General features: G+C 47.0%; 1 protein-coding gene across 3 annotated transcripts in view; it reads right to left on the bottom strand.

The window, feature by feature from the left end:
- Positions 1–16,872, bottom strand: part of ARHGAP44 (Rho GTPase activating protein 44) — a 119,874-nt gene extending 103,002 nt beyond the window's left edge. The window contains exon 1 of one of the 3 annotated variants that reach the window (XM_045164831.1): positions 16,543–16,869. In XM_045164831.1, the coding sequence (XP_045020766.1) occupies positions 16,543–16,595 (53 nt within the window). In that variant the 5' untranslated portion in view covers positions 16,596–16,869. Of the gene's footprint in view, positions 1–16,542 lie in introns of all 3 variants that reach the window. The other 2 variants (XM_045164832.1, XM_045164834.1) reach the window with 2 other exon arrangements.
- Positions 16,873–20,846: the final 3,974 nt, after the last annotated feature.

The following is a 20,846-nucleotide window of genomic DNA, read 5'->3' on the forward strand; positions in this document are numbered from 1 at the left end:
TCTGGCTTATGGAAAATCATACTTACAAATTAAAGACATTATACTTAGTAGGGACCAATTCTAAAGCCATGTCCTATTTTTTTGCTTGCAGAGTAAAATCCTGGCGATTAAGAAGGCATGACTACAAGCCTCCAGCTAAATATTTAACATGGAAAACCTCAATTTAGAGGACTTTCTGACACCTGTTAGAAAACCACACACTGCCTCACTGCCACCTCTTCAGAAGCACCTGCTCCCGCTGTCTGCACAGCACCTGAGACAGCTCCGGACACAGAGGTATCCGCCTGGATCCCTGCAAAGGCGCAGCACCCAACCCAGTGAGGTAAACAGAGCTGGCAGCAGCTGGAGACCAGAGCAGGATGAGAGAAGTGGTACAGAAGCAGCAGAGCCTGTGGAAGCACAAAGCAAGACACGGTCGTAGGGAGAGACAGGTAGGGGCGGCATCCGAATTGAGCTCTGAGAACAAGCCTCCCAGCTTCCAAGCCCCTTCTGTATTCCAGACACGGCACTGGGGTCCACAGACTACAAGCTGGACTATCATGATGACACAGTACACCATGTTTTGTATGTCGATACAAACCAGAGCTCTGGAATATGGAAGAAGGGCCCTGACAGATACAAAGCAGAAGCGACAACATTCTGACTCAAGGTGAAAACATCACTAAGGTTAAGACTTGAACTTCTCTGAACCACACTGCCAACGACAGTCTAAAAACTCTAGTTTGAAGCATGGGTGGTCTCTGAAAAATTATTTTTCACACTCAAAATGCTGGGTTCAACCTAGCTGCAGTCTGTCTACCCAGATGCCCTTTTCCTCCTCCCTTCTGGACAAGTACCCATTCCTCCCCCATGGAGCACTCCACCTCTACTCCCAGGGGTCTCCATGCCACTAGTCATCACAATCCTGCCTCCCCTGCTAGGGACCGAGTCAAAGATGCAGGCTTGCACCCAGCAGCCCATGGCACCTCCTCCCTCAGGCACGTGGTAAGTCAATGGAAACATGTAAATATGCTTCACAGGCTGCTCAGGGAAAAGAATTTTGTCAGTGCAGGAGATGCAGGTTTACTCCCTGGAGGAGGAAACAGCAACCCACTCCAATATCCTTGGGCTTCCCTAAAGAATCCACCTGCAATGAGGAAGACCTGGGTGCCATCTCTGGGTGGGGAAGATCCCCTAGAGAAGGAAATGGCAACCCACTCCAGTATTCTTGCCTGGGAAATCCCATGAACAGAGGAGCCTGGTGGGTTACAGTCACAAAGTGTCAGACAGGACTGAGCATGCATATAAACTGCCTTAGCGGAGAATGCAATGGCACCCCACTCTAATACTCTTGCCTGGAAAATCCCATGGATGGAGGAGCCTGGTAGGCTGCAGTCCATGGGGTCTCTAAGAGTCAGACGTGACTGAGCGACTTCACTCTCACTTTTCACTTTCATGCATTGGAGAAGGAAATGGCAACCCACTTCAGTATTCTTGCCTGGAGAATCCCAGGGACGGGGGAGCCTGGTGGGCTGCCGTCTAGGGGTCACAAAGAGTCGGACACAACTGAAGTGACTTAGCAGCAGGTGAGAGGAGAGGACTCTTATCCCATGACTGGGACTCTAGGGACTGTTCCACTTGTCTGAGTCATTTTGGGGCTGCTGTAACAGAATGCCTTAGGGATTCAAGTGGCTTCACATCAGTAGAAATGTCTCCCAGTTCTAGAAACTGGCAAGTCCATGGTCAAGGCGACAGCTGATCTGCTTTATGACAATGTCTTCTACTTGAGTTCTCATGTAGTGGAGGGGCCAAGGGAGCTTTCGGGGGATTCTTTTTTGGCTGCACCACACTGCATGTAGGATCTCAGCTCCCAGATCAGGGATCGAATCTGCGTCCTTTGCATTGGAAACTCAATAGTCTTAACTACTGGATCATCAGGGAAGACCCTCCAGGGATGCCTTTATAAGGCCACTAATCCCATTCATGGCGGCTCTGTCTTCATGATCTCATAAACTCCTAGAGGCCCTACTTCCCAAACCACCACCTTGAGGGTCAGGATTTCAATATGAATTTGGGGGAACACAAACATTCAGACCCAAGCATCTCTCTCCCATGTCCTCTCATGGGTTCATGAGCATGAAGACAAACTACCTCAGTTGCTGCTACCAGCTGTATTCTGACCGTGAAAAAAAGCCAAGATGCAGGTGAAGGCAAAGCAAAGAGAAATGGTGAGGAAGACACAGGGACCCTGTGCTCAGGGCACCTGGACTCTCCCTACCTGTGCACACACCTTCACCTGAAGCAAAGCCTCCTTACTAAGTGTCTCTGAACTGACATCTGCTACTGTAATGAAAGCATTCTAGGTGATACAAGTGATCCAGTTTTCTTCACTGCAGAACTTGAGAACCTTAAATAGAAATATAGATTGTAAGTCTCTAAGAAGAATCGACAGCGTGCCACATTCCTCACAGTCCGGGGATTTTTTTCCCACAGAACAAAACTTGATAAAGAAGAAGGACATTCTTCTGTCCGTGTACTCAAAAATATCATCTTTCTGGTGTTGCAGGAAGCCAGAGAGGAGAGATCCCAGGCGGGAATACACATAAGGAGGACACTGCAGCAGGTGACGGTAGGGACACAGACAACAAGGAACAATCAGGAATGTTGGGATGGACATGTACACGCTCCTGTACATGTTTAAAATGGATGACCAACAAGGACCTACTGTATAGCAAGGGGAATTCTGCTCCATGTTATGTGGCAGCTGGATGGGAGGGGAGTTTGGGGGGAGAATGGATACATGTATGCATACAGCTGAGTCCCTTTGCTGTCCACCAGCAACTATCACAACACTGTTAACTGGTTACACTCCAATACAAAATAAAAAGTTTTTTAAAAGATACAGGAATGAAATAACATATATAAATTATGATTCAAAGAGAAATTTGGAGGAACTGACTGGACATGGAGGAGTGAGGAATGACCTCAGAATACCAGGAAACAAGCTCTCCAGGTCACTGCTAAGGTCACAGCTCCCTGGCGAAGTGACCTAGGTTGGGTCTTTGATGTCACTGATTATAGAGTCTAGTCAACCGTCTGAGTGGACTAAATGGCCACCATCCTTTCTTGATCCTTTGGGTAGAAGCCTCTGGTTTTCCTTTTAGGAATTGCTTCTCCCCATTTGGCCTGTGTGGACATGTTGTCAACTCCTTACCCTTCCTCGTTCCGCAAAGGGTTGGCCAGGTCACATGACCCGCACCAAGCCAATCAGACTCTCCTCTGCAGTGGAATCCTGAGTGGCCCAATGACAGAAAACAACTGGGAACTAACTCTCTTAAAAAAAATTTTTTTTTAATTGAAGTTGATTTACAATGTTGTGTTAGTTTCAGGTGTACAGCAAAGTGATTCAGTTATACATTTATATAGTTTAATATGTGTGTGTGTGTGTGCATGCTAAGTTGCTTCAGTCATGTCCAACTCTTTGGAACTCCATGGTCTGTAGCCCTCCAGGCTCCTCTTTCCACAGGATTCTCCAGGCAAGAACAGTGGAGTGGGTTGCCATGCCCTCCTCCAGGGGAACTCCCCAACCCAGGGATCAAACCGCATTGGCAGGTGGGTTCTTTACCACTAGTGCCACCTGGGAAGGTGTGTGTATATGTGTGTGTATATATACACTTTCCAGATTCTTTCCCCATATAGGTTATCACAAAATATCGAGGAGAGTTCTCCGCACGATACAGTAGATCTTTGTTGGTTACCTATTTTAAATGTAGCAGTGTGTATACGTTACTCCCAAATCCCTAACTTATCCACCCCTCCTTTTTCCCTTTTGCTAATCTTAGGTTTGTTTGCTAAGTCTGTGGGTCTGTTTCTGTTTTGTAAATAAGCCCATTTACAGGGAAGTAACCCTTCCGAAGGTGGCCTCTGCAGGGCTGTCTTGTGGCCCTCTTGCACCTGGTCACTCCGTTGATTTTCTGAGCTGCCCTTCTCCTTTCCAAAGCTTCATTTTGGCTTAAATTAGCTCTTCCTACTGCCGCAACCAGAGAACCCCAACTGGTCACAAGGATCCACTAGACCTCAGCTCATAGTCATGCAGACCAAGTTTCAAAATGTGATGTGTCTTTCAAAAGAAGCCATGCGCAAAGGCTATTAGCCGATCACATCCTAAGAGATGACTATTCTGTTCTGTAAAATGAGATCTGACATCAGTTCCCTTCCAGAGCATGAAGATAAGATGTTTCCCATGTTTGAAAATCAAGGCTGAGAAGGACTTCAAACATTTCTGTTCAGATCTTCCAGGGCCCCAAACTTAACAGTATCACATGAGAACTTCCAGCTACATTTTACATTTGCCCACTTTGAAAGGGTTTGATTTTTTTTTTAGTGTTTATTTTTAAAGAATTTGGAAATTTTTAGAAAGTGCAAGCAGCAAGAAACCAAACCACTCCTAATCCTACCCAGAGATAAACACTGCATGCTGAACTGTCCAGGCTTTCCTGATTTCCTTCCAGTCTGTTCTATGTACTCTTTACAAAAAAAAAAAAAAAACTGTACAGTCTCAACTCTGTATGCCTTCTGTATCCTGTTTCCTTATCTTAAACATTTCTCCCAAGTCATTACATTTTTTTCAACGTTAGGGAAATGCTAAGATTGTTACAACTGCATAGATGGGCCAGAATTTAGTCATCCCACTAACGTCAGACATTTCAACATTTTCCAAATTTTTCCCTCCTGCAGACTCAAAGTGAAAAGTTAAAGTGTTAGTCTCTCAGTTGTGTCCAAATCTTTGTGACCCCATGGATTGTAGCCAACCAGGCTCCTCTGTTCATGGAATTCTCCAAGCAAGAATACTGGAGTGGGTAGCCACTTCTTCTCCAGGGGATCTTCCTGATGCAGGGATTGAACCCGGGTCTCCTGCGTTGCAGGCAGATTCTTTATCATCTGAGCCACCAGGGAAGCCCAGACTCAAAGTACAGCAATAAAGAACATCAGTGTCAGAACCAGCAAATCCAGGAGCAAATCTCAACTGCTGTCCTTTCCTTACCATCTCTGCACCCAGATGCATCACACACTCACCTGCTTGGATACTTGTGCAAACACCGGAGGTGTCTCCTGAGGGTGGACCTCTGCAGCCTCAGGGCCCCTCCTGCTACTTCAGTAACTATTCTGAAGAGTCATGAAGATGAAACAGGAACGTCTGTGAAGTGCATTCAAGTGTTTGCCGCAAGACACAGGACACACACGACCAAGAGCAGCTATGCACACGAAGCTTGTGTCTGCAATCCCAGCAGTATCTATGCCGCGCCAAGTCGCTTCAGTCGTGTCCAACTCTTTGCAGCCCACCAGGCTCCTCTGTCCGTAGGATTCTCCAGGCAAGAATACTGGGGTGGGTTGCCATTTCCTCCTGCAGGGGTTCTTCCCATCCCAGGGATCGAACCCGTGTCTCCTGCATTGCAGGCAGATTCTTCACCATTTGAGCCACCAGGGAAGCTCCATAACAGTATCCATAAGCAAATGACAAAATAATAAAAGTTCGGTCCGCTTTTCATTTTCCTGATATGACAAACGAGATATGAGTATATACTCATAGATTCTACTAAGTTTTAAAATCATAAAAAAAGAATGCTTTTCTATAGCATTCGTTTTGTAAAGGTCCCTGCTCAGTTTGTCATGTAGAAGTTGGTAGAGGCTTTTGCAGATACAGAAACTGCTTTTCTTCCAATACAGAGCTTTTAAAAAAACAAAAGTACTTTCAAAGGGCGCTCACTCTCCTTATCCTTTCTAGTGAAACCACAGTCAGGAAACAAAATGAAGAATTTTCTATTGGCAGATGTTCATAGTATGCTCTTTGTGGATGGCTACCAACAAGACACTCGATTACCTTGAGTGAATGTGACAGTGTTATTTTTATTCATGTCAAGAGCAGTTCATTAGCATTTCCAGAACCACCTAAACTGAAGTAACAGGAGGGACCCAGAGGCTACAGAGATCCACCTTCAGGAGACAGCAGCTGAGCGGGGAGCATTTGCCCGCACGTGGCCTGCTTAGGCCACAGCTCTGATGGTCTGCTCCTGTCTCAGTCTGCCACTTCCACAAAACGGAGCTATGCAGAGCACCCAACTCCTAGCCACGCTTCCACGCTGTTGTTGTTCAACCACTAAGTCAAGTCCCAGTCTTTGCGACCCCATGGACTGCAGCAGGCCAGGCTTCCCTGTCCTTCACCATCTCTTGGGGTTTGCTCAAACTCATGTCCATTGAGTCAGTGATGCCATCCAACCATCTCATCCTCTGTTGCCCCCTTCTCCTCCTGCCCTCAATCTTTCCCAGCATCAGGGTCTTTTCCAATGAGTTAGCTCTTCACATCAGATGGCCCAAGTATTGCTACCATGAGTCAAAAAAAAATAAAGCCTATAAAAGACACTGCCCAGTCCTGAGTGACGAGAGACAGAGCTGTGGCTTTTGTGGCTCTCCTTTTCTGGGTCCATGAGGGACTGCCCGTCCCTGCCCCAGCTCCAGCTGGGGTGGGGCAGGTGACTTGCTCTAGCCACTGGATATGAGCAGAAGTGACATGTGTGACTTCCATAAAGAACCAACATGATTCGTCACATCCGCCACCATCACAGAGGTGCATGTGGGGTATGGGAAGAAGGAAAACCCCTGGCAAAGTTAGTCCAGATGAAAAGAGGGAAATGCAGATTTGGCTGACAAAGGAGGTACGACTATATACTCATAGATTATATTGAGTTTTAAAATCATTAAAAAAATAATGCTTTTCTATAACACAGGTTACCAAAATGACTCAGGAAAAGATAGAAAACATTAATAGCCCAGTGATCACTGAAGAAACTGGGAAAGCTGCCAAAGAACCACCTCCAAAAACTGTCCTGGAAAGGTTGTTTTGAACCTTCAAAGAACAAGTAGTTCCTTACTTCACCATTGCACAGGAAAAGAAGTGAACAGTCTATTTAACAATGTTATGGCTCAGTGGTAAAGAATCCACCGGCCAATGTGGGCAACATGGGTTTGATTCCTAGGTTGGGAAGATGTCCTAGAGAAGGAAACAGCAGCCCACTCCAGTATTCTTGCCTGGGAAATCCCACAGACAGAGGAGCCTGGAGTCCTGCAGTACCTGGGGTCACAGAGTCGGATAAGACTTAGCAACAAAAGAACACATAGGAATACTGAATGCCCAAATCCTAAACCACTAAATCTAGCATTGTATAAAAATAACTGGCAAACATAGTCAAATAAGATCAACTGCAGGAAGGCAGGGAGAGCTCAATACTAGAAAATCTACTGAGGCTCAAGAATGTAGAACACAAGGCCTTCATGTGCAGGAGGAACGACCACTGGTGTATCACCAGCACAGAAAACAATGCCTGGAACATAGTAAGTGCTCCATAAATATCTATGGCATAAATTACTGCGTGAATACAGTAACAAATTAAAGGATAAAAATACATGATTACCTCTAAAGACCACGACAATATAGTCAAATTTAACTTCGGGGCCAAAGAAAAATTCAAAATAAAATAATACATTTATGCGACATGTAACATGATTAAAAAACAAAGTCTCTCAAACCAATCACACATTTCCAGAGATAATAAGACAGGGAAGTTCACATTTCACCATGTATTCATCAGTAGTTTAACAGTGTTCTATAAGTCCTAGACAATGCAATTAGACAAGAAAATATGATATGTATAATACTGGAGAGGAAGAAACAAAATTACTATTTGTAGAAAATATGATTACTATTTGGAAAACTCAATACACTCAATGTCTGCTAAAGTACTTGTAAGCGATGGGAAAGTTTGGATGAAGGTGATTAAGATAATTATACAAGAATCAACCACTTTCCTACATTCCAACAATAAAGAGTAAGAAAATATCACTTAACAAAAGACTCCAACCATTAAGGCTACAGCAATGACAATAACAAATGACCTAAACATAAAAGCAAGATTATTCAGGACCTTTGTAGACAAAACTAGATTATAGGATCATAAACAAACTTGAATAAATATGTCATTCCCAGACAGAAAGAATTCTCATCATACTAAATACTGCAAGACTGTTAATTTCCCCCCAACTTAATGCATACATTTTAAAACATACTAAAAATAAACCAGTGAGCAAAGCCAAAAGAATATAATCAACATTTTTTTTAAATAAGGAAGCTATTTGTAATTAGCTGTGACTAAGGCACACGATCTTTGGGCAAAGCTGTTGAGTCCTAATTGTCAAGCCAGTCAAGGAGTTGCCCCAGATGAAGCTAGGATGAGGGGCCCAGACCAACTCCACTGCACTCCTGCCCAAAGGGTGGGATCCACCCCTGCTCGCCTGGGCAGCAAAGCCCACCTCAAATCCCTGCTCAGTGCCAAAGAATTGATGCTTTTGAACTGCGGTGCTGTGGAAGACTCTTGAGAGTCCCTTGGACTGCAAGGAGATCAAACCAGTCCATCCTAAAGGAAATAAACCCTGAATACTCACTGAAGGACTGCTGCTAAAGCTCTAGTACCGTGAGAGCGGACTCACCGGAAAAGACCCTGATGCTGGAAAACCTTGAGGGCAGGAGGAAAAGAGGACAAGAGAGGATGAAGGGTTAGATAGCACCACCAATTCAATGGACATGAACTCTAGGAGAGAGTGAAGGACAGAGGAGCCTGGCATACTGCAGTCCATGGCATCGCCAAGAGTCAGAAACAGCTTAGCAACCGAACAACAACAACTGTTTAGAAACAAAAACTAAACGTGACACCTATGTGATATCACACATCAAAATCACAGAATTTGACAAATAAAAGATCTGATGGCAAAGTAAAATTATATAAATGGTCACGAAAATGTATCAATATTAATGTACGACTGAGTGACTTCACTTTCACTTTCCACTTTCATGCACTGGAGAAGGAAATGGCAACCCACTCCAGTGTTCTTGCCTGGAGAATCCCATGGACGGAGAAGCCTGGTGGGCTGCAGTCCGTGGGGTCACACAGAGTCAGACACGACTGAAGCGACTTGGCGGTGGCGGCGGCAGGCTGGGAAAAGTGTTCCAAAGCATAACATTTAAAGCACAAACCATAAATTGATAGACTTGAGGTCATGAAATATTAAAAATGACATAAAATATCAAAGGCAGAGAAAACTACAGGGAGAGTGCATAGCATAAGACAAAGTGTATATACTTAATATATTAGCAAAGACCTTAAAATCTATAAGAAACGGTCATGAACATGACTGCAAAGAAATGGGGCAAAGACCTATGCAGGCAACTCAGAAAAGGCCACAAACATCCAACAGACATAAAAAATGCTCAACCTCACTATAGACATTTGAGAGGAAAAAAGGTTTTGGTTTTATTCAGGTAATTAACGAAGTCATAAAATTAGTTACTGATGGAGTTGGGGAGAAGAAATTAACAATTCTTCTGAGGATGAAAACAGAAAATGTGTGTGCAATTCATATATATGAAATATATACTCACACAGTCTTAAAAACTCACTTATTCTTTGGCCCAGAAATTCCATTGCTAAGACTTCATCCTAGGAAAGTAAACCCATAAGAAATACTTGCTACATGATTACCAAAGGAACTCAGTGGACTCTAATGCAATATTACATAGCTTTGAAAAATCATGCTGTAAAAACAGCTACTGACATGGGATGTTTTCTGGCCATACCTTGTGGCAGGCAGGATTTAAGCTCCTGACTAGGGATTGAACCTGAGTCCCCTGCCATGGAAGTAGGGAGTCTTAACCACTGCACCACCCATGAAGTCGCTCCAAGTAGCAAGATTGATGATTTTTTTTTTTTTTGCCTTTTTGCCCACCCACAAGTTTATAACTTTTCTACAATAAACAAGTATCATCTACACAACCAAAAAGAAAGTTTTAAAAAAAGTAAATTGAATTCTGTGGGAAAATAAACATTTATCCTAAAAATAAACTCTGAAGTTGGAAAATGAAAGCAAAAACATCTGCTTCCTGGACAGAAAGGAGAGTTTAAAATTGCTAGACAGCCACACACTTCCCAAAGGCAGAGGTGTGCCATCAACGGGAGAGCCCTAACTCTCCCCCACTCCCGGTCTCCCCACACCTCTCTCCAAACTACCACTAACTCCATGCAGAGTTGAGGCTTAATTGTATTATTTCCCATTGTCATCAATACAGCATTTGAAATACATGCTGTCATTATCAATATAGCATTTGAATCTCTTGATTATTATTAAAAGAGATCAAGAGATCCTTACTAATCCCCTCTAAAAGAAACAACCTTCAACCGAATGACTGTTTTGCTCAGCTACTGATTCACTTTGTCTAGAGGGGAAACAGTCCTTATCACCCATCGTGATACATTTCTTCCCTGGATGGACAATGGGAGGGGGAGTCATTATCTGCTGCTGAGAAGAATGGCTCCCTGGCAATGACTTGCAGGTCTGGGAGAACAGAGTCCTGCAGGAAGTCCTGACAACCGGGAGCAGCCCAGCCCAAGGCTGCAAGCTGGCAGGTCTGCATGGTGAGGAGCCTGGAAGACTCAAGCAGAGAATACATTCCAGATTTGCTAGCCTGCTCATCCGTCGGTGAGTACATTCTGTTTCTCTGTCACACACACACACCGCAGCAGGTGGCCTGACACAGGCTTCCATAAAACTAATGAAAAACATCACTCTGAGACCTTACAAACATGCACAGTGCTCCCCGGGGGACAGGTTTGGGTGTGCCCAGCCCTGTTGTGTAACAGAAAGACACGGGGAAATATAGGCAGGAGCAAAAGAGTCCGATGACTAATCTGGAGTTGGTTCCAACTTTTCCCTATCAGAACAGTGACGTTCACGTCCCTATAGGGTAGTGATGCCCTATCAACTGGGCCACAGCTCTTAGGAGGCCTGCTGATGGGCAAAGTAGTGTCTCAGAGACACCTTCAAGGAAAAGATCCTCACTGGTCTTGGCTGCTTTGGTTCAAGCCAAGATGTCTGCAGCACCAGTGCTCCTGATGGCTGCATCCTCAGCATCTATCTGGGTACCCCTGGTGGCAGCAGGGGCATCCTGAGAGCTGCACAGCAGCAGTGATGCTCAACCCACCCAGCTCTGCACCAGAAACCAAGCCTGCTCAAGGAGCAGTCTAGGAGTGGAAGATGGGGCTGTCCAGACCAAACTTGACCTTCCACTCCCCCAACTCAGAGCTTTAAGAACCAAAAAATCCAACCCAACCAGACTTGGTCCCTCCCACACTTCCAGAGCTCCTTGTCTACTCTCGAGTCCCTTGAACATCACCCTGTTTTGCACACGAGCACTGAGGGCTTCCCAGGTGGCACCTGCCAATTTAGGAGACATAAGAGACGGGGGTTCGATTCCTGGATCAGGAAGATCCCCTGGAGAAAGAAATGGCAACCCACTCCAGTATTCTTGCCTGGAGAAGCCCATGGACAGAGGAGCCTGGTGGGCTATGGTTCATGGGGTCACAAAGAGTTGGACATGACTGATGCAACTTAGCACAGAGCCCATTGACAGCCATCACTGGTCAGTGGCTGTGGGCATCTGAGAAGTCCTTTACACTCCGGAGCCAGTGTTTTCAGAGGACTGAATGGACACAAGGAGCCTCACCAACCATTTCCTGGGTACTCGATGTAAGCCAAGCTCCCTTTAACTCTTAACAGACATCTAGGGCAGGGGCTGCTATGCCGTCCACCACCCCTCACTGGAGACTGAAGGAACCTCCTCCTCACCAAGTCAAAGGGCCAGGTTTACTTCCAATTTCTCAGTCACCTAGTGTGTTAGTCTCTCATTCGTGTCCGACACTTTTGTGACCCCATGGACTGTAGCCTGCCAGGCTCCTCTGTCCATGGGATTCTCCAGGCAAGAGTACTGGAGTGGGTAGCCATTCTCTTCTCCATGGGGATCTTCTTGATCCAGGGATCAAACCCAAGTTTCCTGCAGGCAGCTTCTCTACCGTCTGAGCCACCAGGAAGGCCAGTTTTACTTCTATTTTCTGGGTCACCTAGCAGGTCTCTAAATCTCAGCTCAGGCTCTATTTCCATCCAACACAAACCACATGCCATTTGCAGAAAAAATACTCTATGTCTTTCAGAGTGCCTCTCACCCCAGCAACCGATAGACTCTCCTGAAGGTAAAAAAAACCCCGGTATCCTAAGTCAGCATGAACTGATTCCTCCCTTAACTCCTGCTCTATCCTTCCAAAGCCCAGGAATACAGCTGTGGTCATGCATCGGTACACCCATCACCATCCCAAAAGGAGAGAGGAGCCGTGTCTGGAGCCTCTCGCATCCTTGTCTATGACACCGGGACCTCTCGTTCACTTATATATTCAATTGCCAAAGAATTTCAGAGAACCGACTATACGCCAGGCATTAGAGGACAGCTGTTCCTGCCTGCAAGGAGCTTAAAGTCTACTGGAAAAGGTAAATGAGACAAGATAAAAATTACACTACACAAGAGAAATGGGTTTTGTTTACTCTGCACGGCAACAGTTCGTGAACCAGCACAGAGCCCAGCAAACAGCAGGCATCCAATAAGCATTTACTGGATGGATGAAAGTATGAGCATACAAGCCAGGAATAGCGTCTGCCCAAAGCTACTTGTGGCTACTGTTTATGAAGCATGCCCTGGCTGAGCGTGATTTTGGGTACTTCTGGGGGTAATCCCATGACCTCATTGCCACAATCACCACATCACTGGTACTCAGTCCAAGCTTGTACTGCTTGCCACACAAGAGGCCAATAAATCAAGAGAGGAGCTGTTGGAGCAAGGAATAGTGCCTTTATTTGGAAAGCCAGCCAACCAAGAAGATGGTGGACTCCTGTCCCAAAGAACCATCTCTCCTGAGTTAGAATTCAGGCTTCTTTTACATTAATACTTTAAAAAAAAAAAAAAAAAAAAGGACAGTAAAGTCAAACATTTCTTGGTTTGCATTAGCCTCCAGAAGGGATGTGTTAATTTCTTCCTCCCTGCAGTCATTCACAGGTGGGCCTGATCAGGAAGTTTCCTGGAAGCTAAACAAAGGTATTTTGGCTTAATGCTCATGACCTGGGAGGCAGGACTCCCAGAGATGGGCCATTATGTGTAATTTAAGCTTACAGGCAACATCCCTTTAGTGATGAACTTGTCATAGAATACAAAAGGTCCCTCCCTATTACATCACCTCAGCACAACCCTTATTATGCCCATTTTGCAGATGAGGAAACTAAGGAGCAGAGCCCAGCTCAAGATCCTGTAGTCAGTAACCAACCAGCCAGATCCATCCCACTCGAAAGCCAGTGCTACTCGGAACCACGAGGCACTTGGTGGTACAGTCTGGAAAGTCGAGAGATGCTTCCCAAGAGATGGGCTGAAGTGAACGGAGAGGAGAAGGAATGTGTGCACAGATGGGAGAAGCTAACCAAGGAGGAGATGACACTTTTCCTAGTTAACTGCAGTGGGCTTGAAACTTTTCTCAGTTGCTGGCACCCTCTCTACAGAGAAGTACTCACTTCAAGAGAAAATACTGCTAACTCCATAAGGTATGTGTAAGTACAGCATCTCCTCATTGTTAAAGAGACTGGATCTGATCCCTGGCAGTTTTATATTCAGAAGACGTCCAGAACCTACAACTTACAGAAGGCAAGCCGGATGAGATGCCAAGAGTTAGGACCACCCTCCAGCCCATCTCTTAGCCCTCCCTCAAAGACAAGAATGTCATCCCTTCAAAGACACACATAGGGCAAGCATCCAGTGGCTTGTTAAAGCATCACCAATAGGTGGTCCACCAACCCCACACCTAAATCCAAACATCCAATCCCACTGCTTCTACCGAGTCAAGAAATTAAGAAGCAGCGTTAGGATCATGCCTTGGTACATTCTCCGTAAGAGAAAGTGAAGGTTGCCCCCTTTTACTTACCTGCATGGACCCCCCGGTCAACTGGATTAAATAACCATGAACTGAGGACCAATGGCCTAGAAGGCATTGCACGATACACAATGAGCATACAACGGCAGTGAGTACATTCTACAGTTTTGTGCTTGTAAGAAATCAAAAAAATGAAAAAGAAGAGCATTTCAAAGAGTGATGAGCGCTGTGACAAAAATGAACAAGATGATGGGTGGGGGGGGGGGTGGGAAGAGGCGAGGGGGACCTCTCAGAGGTCTTTGAGCAAAGACCTGGATGAAGAGGAAGAGGCATGCAGGAAGAGCAGACCCTTAGCCAAGCAGGAAAAGTGGGATCCCCAGATAGAAATGAGCTTGGTGCGTTTGGGGCAAGGAAGGCCACCGTCGATGGAGCACAGAAGAGGAGGGGTCGGCGGAACAGAATGAGAATGAAAAGACCAGAAGGGAGTCAAGTCTGGCCAGGTCTTGTAGGCCCCTGGAAAGATTTGGGGCGCTCAGTGCAATGAAAGTTCACTGGAGGCTTTTCAGCAGCAAAATAATACAACCTAGTTTTTGCCCTAAAAGGTTCACTCAACTGAGAACATCATCAAAATGGATAGAGACTAGTGATTAACACAACAGTGGGCTGGTCCCAACGCTACCTGATAAAGAGTCAAAATTCACCCACGCGCCAGCAACCACCAGTGTCTCCATAAACAAGTGGAAAGTACCCCTTAGTGACCAGTTGCTTGGAGCTCCAAGAATATGCTTTCAAATCAGTAAGAACACCTGGTACCTATTCTGAAACCCAACCTCCATTCTCCCTTGGTCATTCCAACCATGGATGAGGCTGGAAATCATGTTTTATGCCCAAGTTTTGTAGTAAATCTTCCTACTTTGAAACAAGTCCTGAAAAGAGACAGCCGTGTTTTAGGGGTACTGGGAAGAAAGCATGACACCTTGCTAACATTTTGCTTCGATGACCGAAGTGGAACCTCAAGACCAAGTGAGAAGGGAGATCCAGGTCTAAGGTTATGGGTCCCTGGTCACGTGGTTGGTCTGGTGTGAAGACCTGAAGATCCATGCCAGCCCCTGGGGTGATGCAGAAGTCATTCACTAAAGACAGGTCAACTGGACCATCATCTGCTAAATGACCCAGACAGGAAAACACGGTTTCCACATCCAACATACCAAAAGGCAGCCCACATGAGGCTCTATCTGTGGCAATACCATGCCAGAAATCTGGGCTAATCTGACTCTGCTATTCATAAATTCTCCCCAATGTGAAAGCACATGTGTTTGGGAAAAAGGAAAATGTATCCAAGTCCATTTTAGACATGGTTGCTTGGGAGCCATCTGGAAGCCTAACAAGCCACCTGCACCCCCCTGCCCTCAAATGCCCACCGTAATTAGGGCAGTGTGCTTACAAGGGTGTTCAGTGTCCCCCGGGGAGGTCCCCACTCCCGACTGGCCAGATGCCAGTTGGGGCTCCATTTCCCACCCAATAAAGGTATTCGGTTTCTTGGTAAACCTAGTGGAGGGCCCTCGAGGTGTTGAGCTCGTACTTGAACTGCACCCAAGACTGGGTTCTCTGCTTTTCGCCAGCCTTAAGACAGCACACCCAAATTCCTTGGCCACAGAAGCAACGGAAATCTCTCTCCAGGGACAGAAGTTTCACGAAAAACCCTCTCTACCTAACCAGTCTGTGTGCAGAGCTTGGGAAGAGACCCACCAGAACCCTTATGTAACAAAAATAGACACCGGCACCCCACACAGCGGCCCCAGGAGACACTAGCCCAGATGTAGCCCATTTTGGTGATGACAGCCGGCGGCGGGGTCTTGCGCTAGGATCCGGTTCTTTCCAACTCTGGGGCCGGGGTTCCCCACCGCCGCCCCCCGGCCTCCCCTACCTGGCTGTGACCTTCTTTCTGCTTATCTCATCTTCCAGAGGAGTTGGGCCTCCTCCTCTGCAGCCTTCACCGCCACCCCCACTTCCCCCCCGCCAACCCCCCCCACCCCCGCCAACCCCCCCCCCCCACCCCCCGCCACTGAAATCAGTTTCAGGACCGAGCGACTGCCGCGCCATTCCACCAGCACCTTCCTTGCCGCGGCCCCCACCCCTACCGATCTCTCCCCGCCACCTAACACATCGACAAACCCGGCCAGGAAAAGAGATTCAGCATCTCGCACAGCCAGAGCCCCGGAAGGGGCAGGCTCAGTTCTGTCAAGCCGACCCACCAGGCCCAACACTGCCCCACCTCCCCACGCCGCCGGACCCCCCGAGAAGCCCCGAACTCGGAGGAGGAGGGGCATGCATCTTCGAAGAGCGACCACGGGTCGGCGGCCTCCAGCACGATCGGAGCAAACACCTGTTTCCACGACGCTCTGGTGCCAGAGGGAGAAGGGCGTCCCAGGGAGGGGGGGCGGTGTGCAGGGAGGACGAGGTGAAGGGGCAGCTGGGGACGCAGGTAAAGGATGCGTCATTCTTCGCGCTTGGCAACCGGAGCCCCGAAGCGGCGGGCAGAGGTCCAGAATGGCTCGGGGGTCCGAGAGAAGTTCGGGGAGGAGGGGTCGCGCCCGCGAGCGGCGCCCGGAGCTAGAGGAGAGGACCGGCGGGGGCCGGCGCGCCCGCTCCATCACCTACCTGCGCGCGCGGGGGGATACAGCTCAGCCGCGCGCCCGGCCCGCGGGTGACCTACCTGCCCACCGTCTGGTTGGCCAGCTGGCGCATGCGGTTGAACTGCTTCTTCATCGTGGCCCCGCTGGCGCGCTAGCCCGGAGCTGGGGAGGACGGAGCAGCCCGGAGCCCGCCGCCGGGTTACATGGCTCCCGCGCCGAGCCTCCCGGGCGGCGGCACTGCGGAGCCTCTCGAGCCGTCTGGCCCGCGCGCGGCTCCCTCCCGGGGGCTCCACCGCCTACTCCTCGTGCAGCCGTGGAGCCCTCATGGCCACGCCCGGGCCGCCCTGGGCGCCGCCGCCGGGTCCGCCCCGGCCGCTGCCCCCAGCCCCGCTACGGCGCGGGACCCGGGTCTCCGCAGGCTGGCCGCTGACCGGCTGGCCCGGAGCTGGCGGGGTGGAGGGGGGTCCCCGCTGCGCCTGTGCGGAGGGCGCCGTGCATTCTGGGGCTTGTAGTTCCGCGCCCGGCGCCCACCTCGCCACGGTCCCGGGTGTCCACGTGGGACCAGCGGCTCTGCACTTCAGCGTTCTAGGAAGGGCAAGGTTTTCCTGCTTTAGAAATAGCAAAGTGGAACCGAGGATACAACAGCAAATAAGGAGCATCCATTGCCTTTTTTTTTTCTTTTTAATGAAATACAGGGCATGTACAATATCATGTCAGTTTCAGGTGTACTGGGTTTCCCTGGAGGCTCAGAGGGTAAAGAATCTGCCTGCAATGCAGGAGACCTGGGTTCAGTCCCTGGGTTGGGAAGATTCCCTGGAGAAGGGAATGGCTACCCACTCCAGTATTCTTGCCTGGAGAACATGGACAGAGGTGCCTCTCAGGCTGCAGTCCACGGGGTCGCAAGTAGTCGGACAGGACTGAGGGACTAATACTTCAGGTGTTTTATATGATGATTTGACATTTGCAAACGATCACCACCATAAATCTAGTAACGAACTGTCCCCACACAAAGCTATTACAATGTTACTGACCATATCCCTTATGTTGCAAAGAGTCCAACAGAACACAGCAACTGAACAACTGACATATAACTGGAGATTTGTGCCTCTTAATCCCCTTCAACTCTTTCCCCCATTGCCTCCCACCCTCCTCCTTCCTGGCAACCACCTGTTTGTATTTTAAGAGAATGTGAGGTATTGAATTCCCAGAAGGAAGACATGCTTGCAAGAACATGGCTCATAAACCTGCAGATGATTAACACTGAGGGCCAGGGTTAAGCCTGGGGCAAGAGTGTTGGGCAGATTTTGCACCAGGTGTAGCATACATCCCAGAAATGTGATGCTTGCTTTTCAACAAACCTAGTAGGTACCCAGAGGAGAAGGCAATGGCAACCCACTCCAGTACTCTTGCCTGGAAAATCCCATGCACGGAGGATGCCTGGTGGGCTGCAGTCCATGGGGTCGCTAAAAGTCGGGAACGACTGAGCGACTTTACTTTCACTTTTCACTTTCATGCATTGGAGAAGGAAATGGCAACCCACTCCAGTATTCTTGCCTGGAGAATCCCAGGGACAGAGGAGCCTAGTTGGCTGCCATCTGTGGGGTGGCACAGAGTCGGACTCAACTGAAGTGACTTAGCAGTAGGTACCCAGAAGCCAATAAAATGATAGTGGCATCATGATCACGGGTTCCAGTTTGACCGGGATCACTTTCTCGTGTGGCTTAGACTCCAGCCTCATGTCCCTTCTACCGCTGAAGAACAAGTGCCATCAGCTGTGGCTGGCCAGCAGCATCCTACATGGTGGTGGCGCATTAGCATCAGTTGGCTTTTGAAAAGGGGTCATGACCTTCTGCAGCCTTTATCCTTTGGAAAACAATGGTGACTTCAGTTAGGTTTTATCATCATCTACCAAGTAAGAGCAGTGTGTTGGGTGGGAGGGTCTTTGGATCAAAAAGATATGAGTATTAAAACTCCAAATACCAATTATATAACCTTAGGGAGAAAGTACATACCCTAAGTCAGTTTTTTCATCTCTAATAGAGAAATAATACTGCTTGAGAGATAGCAAAGTTAGAGATCTGTTTGCTAAACTATCAACAATCAAGTAACATCTAAATTTCTATTTAGTACATTATGTCCCCTTCATTTACTACAAATAAGATTAGCATGATTGCAGTAGAGAGAAATGCTATTCCTACAGCAGAATTACTAATCTGACAAATGAAAGAAGTTTTTTTTTTGCAATGGGCTATTTTGCATAGGTTGATTATAGTCTCAAGATGTCCTACATATGGTTCTAAGTATCTTGCTGACCGGCTGAACAAAAGATGGTTTGAGGCATGTCTTGGCTGAATGAACATGAAATCTTTAATTAAGTTGTGGATTTAGCCTCAGCTTATTAGGTCAGCAGCTCTAGCCAATTAATACGTTAAGGCATTATTTGCTTTTAACTGAGTTATGCCTATAATGTCAATATAATTTTTCTACAAACTAAAGTTATTTCCATTTTGAGAATTTTTTTAAAAGCCAAGTCACAGCATGTTTTTATATGTATAAATACTAGTGAAGCAGTAAGGACACTGGGTGATTTTTATTGATAGTAGCACTGTCTCGGGTAATGTCTAGAGTGCCCAGTATAGTAGTCACCAGCGGCACATGGCTACTGAAATTAAAATTTTAAATGTAATTCCTCAGGACTTCCCTGGTGGTCCAGTGGTTAAGATTCTGTACTTCCACTGCAGGGGGCACGAGTTCGATACCTGGTCAAGGAACTAAGATCCCTGGAAGCCACCTGGTGCAGCCTAAAAATTAAAAATAATTTTAAAACACTGGGGCTTCCCTGGTGGGTCAGTGGTAAAGAATCTGCCTGCCAATGCAGGAATCACAGGTTCGATCCCTGATCTGGAAGATCCCTCATACTGCAGAGCAACTAAGCCCACAATTATTGAGCCTGTGCTCTAGAGCCCGGGAGCTGCAACTACGGAGCCCATGTGTCACAACTACTGAATCCTGAGGCCCGTAGCGTCCGAGCTCTGCCACTGCAAAGAGAAGTCCGCACAGCACACAAGGTGACAAAGGGTAGCGCCCACTTCCCAGCAATAGAGAAGAGATGGTGTGGCAGCAACGACCCCAAACAGCCAAAAATAAAAAAATCTTAAAAACAAAAATACTATCCTCCAATTAAAACTTTTAAAAGTTAAAAGCAATAAAATTTAGTTTCTCCATCACCCTAGCCGCATGTTAAGGGCTTCATAGCCCCATGTGACTAGGGAGTTGCTGTATTGAACAGCACAGAATTAGGAGATTCCTATCATCTCAGAAAGTTCTAGTGGACAGCACTTGTCCTCCAGAACTCTGGCAGACAACTCCAATATCATGTCAGCCTCTGCCTTCAATGCTGAGATATTTCAGTTCTGTTCTGCTTCTCCTCAAAAGACAGCCTACCCTGCTAGACTGTGGTCTAATAATATGTTATTAACTGATGGTTTCTTCACAAGTTTCTGTTCTCCTATGAGTTTTTCCTCCATTCAAGAAGCAGCCAGGGTTTTTTCTGCTTCCTACCCCAGGGAGGGGATGACAGTGCAGAAAAAAAGAGAAAGGAGTGTCAAATCTTTTCATCTCTCAAAGCAGACTTCAGAAACACATGTGAGAGAATAGAGGTTTTTTTTTTTTTTTTTAAAGGGGGGTTTTGAGCTTGAAGATTATGGGCTTTGGAATGTTTATGTCTATGCCATAAATAGCACCGTTTGAAGAGTATCCTACCCCGTATATTCTAGGTAAAGAACCCCCAAGCTGTGGAATACTGAAGATGATGATAGGGGAGTGGGAAAGGAGACAGGAAGAGGAAAAGTTGATGATGAATGTGCTGATTTTATTATTGTTCAAAAATTTCACTGCCTATCTCCATAAGAAGGGATTATACTTCCTCTTCTCTTTGAGGTCAAGATCAATCACGTGATTTTTTTCCTTGGACATAGACTATGCACAGAGGTGATTTATGCCACTTCAAAGTAGAAGCTTTAAGAGTCATTTTGTGATCCACCCCCTTCTTTCTTTACACTCCCATGAGACCAGCAATGAGCAGTTGGGGGGCTGCTGTGGATCAGAGTCACGGTTGTCCACTTGGAGTGAAAACACAATGCCTTTGTTGCTGTCAGTCAGAGGTTAGTGGGCTGCTCATTACTGCAGCATCACTGAGTCTAAGCTTACTACAGAAAGAATCTCTAAGAAAGTGACTTGCCCCATTTTGCCCTTCCCAAGGTCACAATTTAAGTAGAGTCCCGGCAGGTTGGAGACAGGTAGATTATATAGCTATGGGTCATATAGCAAAGGTCACAGAGACCCTCCACATGGAGGACCTGGAGTGCCCAACACACAGTGCCAT

This window comes from Bubalus bubalis, chromosome 3 (assembly GCF_019923935.1).
Source record: "Bubalus bubalis isolate 160015118507 breed Murrah chromosome 3, NDDB_SH_1, whole genome shotgun sequence".
Taxonomy (NCBI): domain Eukaryota; kingdom Metazoa; phylum Chordata; class Mammalia; order Artiodactyla; family Bovidae; genus Bubalus; species Bubalus bubalis.